The 2,214-nt window shown below is 38.7% G+C and overlaps 1 protein-coding gene across 1 annotated transcript in view; it reads left to right on the top strand.

Moving 5' to 3' along the window:
- Positions 1-8: 8 nt before the first annotated feature.
- Positions 9-2,214, top strand: part of LOC112528525 (G-type lectin S-receptor-like serine/threonine-protein kinase At4g03230) — a gene marked incomplete at its 5' end in the record, with an annotated part of 3,869 nt that continues 1,663 nt past the window's right edge. The window contains 7 exons of the mRNA XM_025139554.1: positions 9-429; positions 568-648; positions 872-1,008; positions 1,180-1,390; positions 1,474-1,711; positions 1,902-2,052; positions 2,125-2,214. Coding sequence (XP_024995322.1) covers positions 9-429; positions 568-648; positions 872-1,008; positions 1,180-1,390; positions 1,474-1,711; positions 1,902-2,052; positions 2,125-2,214 — 1,329 coding nt within the window. The remainder of the gene's footprint in view (positions 430-567; positions 649-871; positions 1,009-1,179; positions 1,391-1,473; positions 1,712-1,901; positions 2,053-2,124) is intronic.

Here is a 2,214-nt window from a genome sequence, read left to right as displayed (position 1 = left end):
GGAATGTTATTCCATCTTGTACATGCTTGACTGCTTTCAAACCTAGATCAGAGAGTGACTGGAATCTGAGTGATTCCTCTGGTGGGTGTGTGAGAAAAACAAAGTTGGATTGTACAGTTAAGGCAGAAAAGTTGGGGTTCATAACAAGTTATGTCYCGCCCAWAWTTMTTTCCTTAWTTCYCGAGAATGGAATKGTGCTATYGGATGAATCAGTATGCAGAAGGTCTTGCTTGGATGACTGCAGTTGTGATGCATATAGTTTTATCAGTAAAAGATGTCGGCWGTGGAATRGTGAAAACTTRAGCAATATATCACTTGYGTTTGTTTCCGWCGATGCAAAWAGAAATAATGTTCCATTAAGCATCAAAGTTTCTTCTTCTGATCTTGCTACCAATCCTGCAAAAATCAATACCAAAGTGCTTGTAGCAGGTAATCTCAAGTTGTTTTAGTTGTGAATTCTTTTTCTTCKGGTATTCTTTACCCCTGCAGTCTGCAGAGTATACAATGATAGAGGGCCTTCAACCACCACTACTAAAAGCAAAAGAAAATCTTTCTTTTCCATCCCAGGAATTGTTTCAGGACTTTTCAGTCTTGTGTTTCTTTGCAGCATTGGCATTAGATTCTACAAAAAAAGGGTTAAAAGACAAGGTAACTGCTACAGTTTTAACGACATTCGATTCTAGGTGTAAACTTGTTAATCCAAATCAATATATTCTCTTACAACTTTTGAAACAAATATTACCTGTTGTGTTTTGTATGTAATTTTAGTTCATCCATGTGACCAAGTCAGGAAGAAGAGACAAGAACCGAGGAATTTTAGAACTTCAGTTTGGCGACAATGAAGCACATGTTAGATATCTGGTAGATCCAGGGGCATTGAGATTGAGTGCACAAGATAGAAAAGGCATTGTTGTGCCTTTCTTTGGATTCAGAACCATATCATCTGCCACGCAAAACTTTTCGCTCGCAAATAAACTTGGACAAGGGGGATTTGGGCCTGTTTACAAGGTAACAACTCTTGCTTCTTTCCGAACTCTACTCATATCCCTTCGTCCTGAATGATGGTCCAATTTTGAGTATCAAAAAGACCTTCTGAATCAACAAAAAGTGGACTTATTTTAGGGACACAAGTAATCACGTTATGCTTTACCAAGTCCATATGTTTTGGGCACTTAATAGGGAAAGCTCCCTGGAGGAACTGAAATTGCGGTGAAGAGGTTGTCGAGCCGGTCTGGACAAGGCTTGAAGGAATTCAAGAACGAGGTAGTATTGATTGCTAAACTTCAACATCGTAATCTTGTTAGGCTCTTGGGATACAGCATGAAGGATCATGAAATGATACTACTCTATGAATACATGCCTAATAAAAGCTTGGACCGTTTCATATTTGGTTAGCCTTTGTGTATTTCTAAATCTTTTATTTACAGCTTTAACATCAACACCGCAATCTGAAACTGTGATTTTGATTGCAAGATAGGACACTTTGTATGTGTCTTGACTGGGCAATGCGCTTCGATATCATCATGGGAATTGCTCGAGGACTTCTCTATCTTCACCAAGATTCACGGTTGAGGATTATTCATAGATATTTGAAAACGAGTAATGTGTTATTAGACGAGGAGATGACTCCCAAGATTTCGGACTTCGGTTTGGCTAAGATAGTTGAAGGTAGAGAAACCGAAGCTAGCACTGGCAGAGTTATCGGAACCTAGTAAGTACATTGCACCCAAATCTGGTTCTAGTTTTGTACGGCCAAATATTTATTAAACTTGTTAATTTCTGCACCTCGCCCTATGGAAAAGAGTTGTGTTCCTTGATGTCCGTTGTAGCTCTCTTGAATATTTGGAACTTGTAGACTTGTATCAATGATATACATGGATTATGATGTTGTTCATTTGCAGTGGCTATATGTCTCCAGAATAYGCACTAAACGGCTTGTTTTCAGTAAAATCCGATGTTTTTAGCTTTGGAGTAGTTGTACTTGAGATTATTAGTGGTAGAAGAAACACCGGTTATTATCAGAATCAACAAGCCTTTAGCCTTGTATCCTACGTAAGTTCTTTAAACCCGAATCGTAATACCTTTTGTTTTGAAAACTAATCTTGATGCTTGCATTTCTTTCAGGCCTGGGGCTTGTGGAAAGACAAAACACCAATAGATTTACTGGATCAAGCATTAGCCGAGTCATGCAACTCGAGTGAAGTATTGAGATGC

The sequence above is a fragment of the Cynara cardunculus genome (assembly GCF_001531365.2).
Source record: "Cynara cardunculus var. scolymus isolate 2C chromosome LG 15, CcrdV1, whole genome shotgun sequence".
In the NCBI taxonomy this organism is placed as follows: Eukaryota; Viridiplantae; Streptophyta; class Magnoliopsida; order Asterales; family Asteraceae; genus Cynara; species Cynara cardunculus.
The sequence above is the reverse complement of the archived record's forward strand: the minus strand, read 5'-3'. Positions and strand labels throughout refer to the sequence as shown.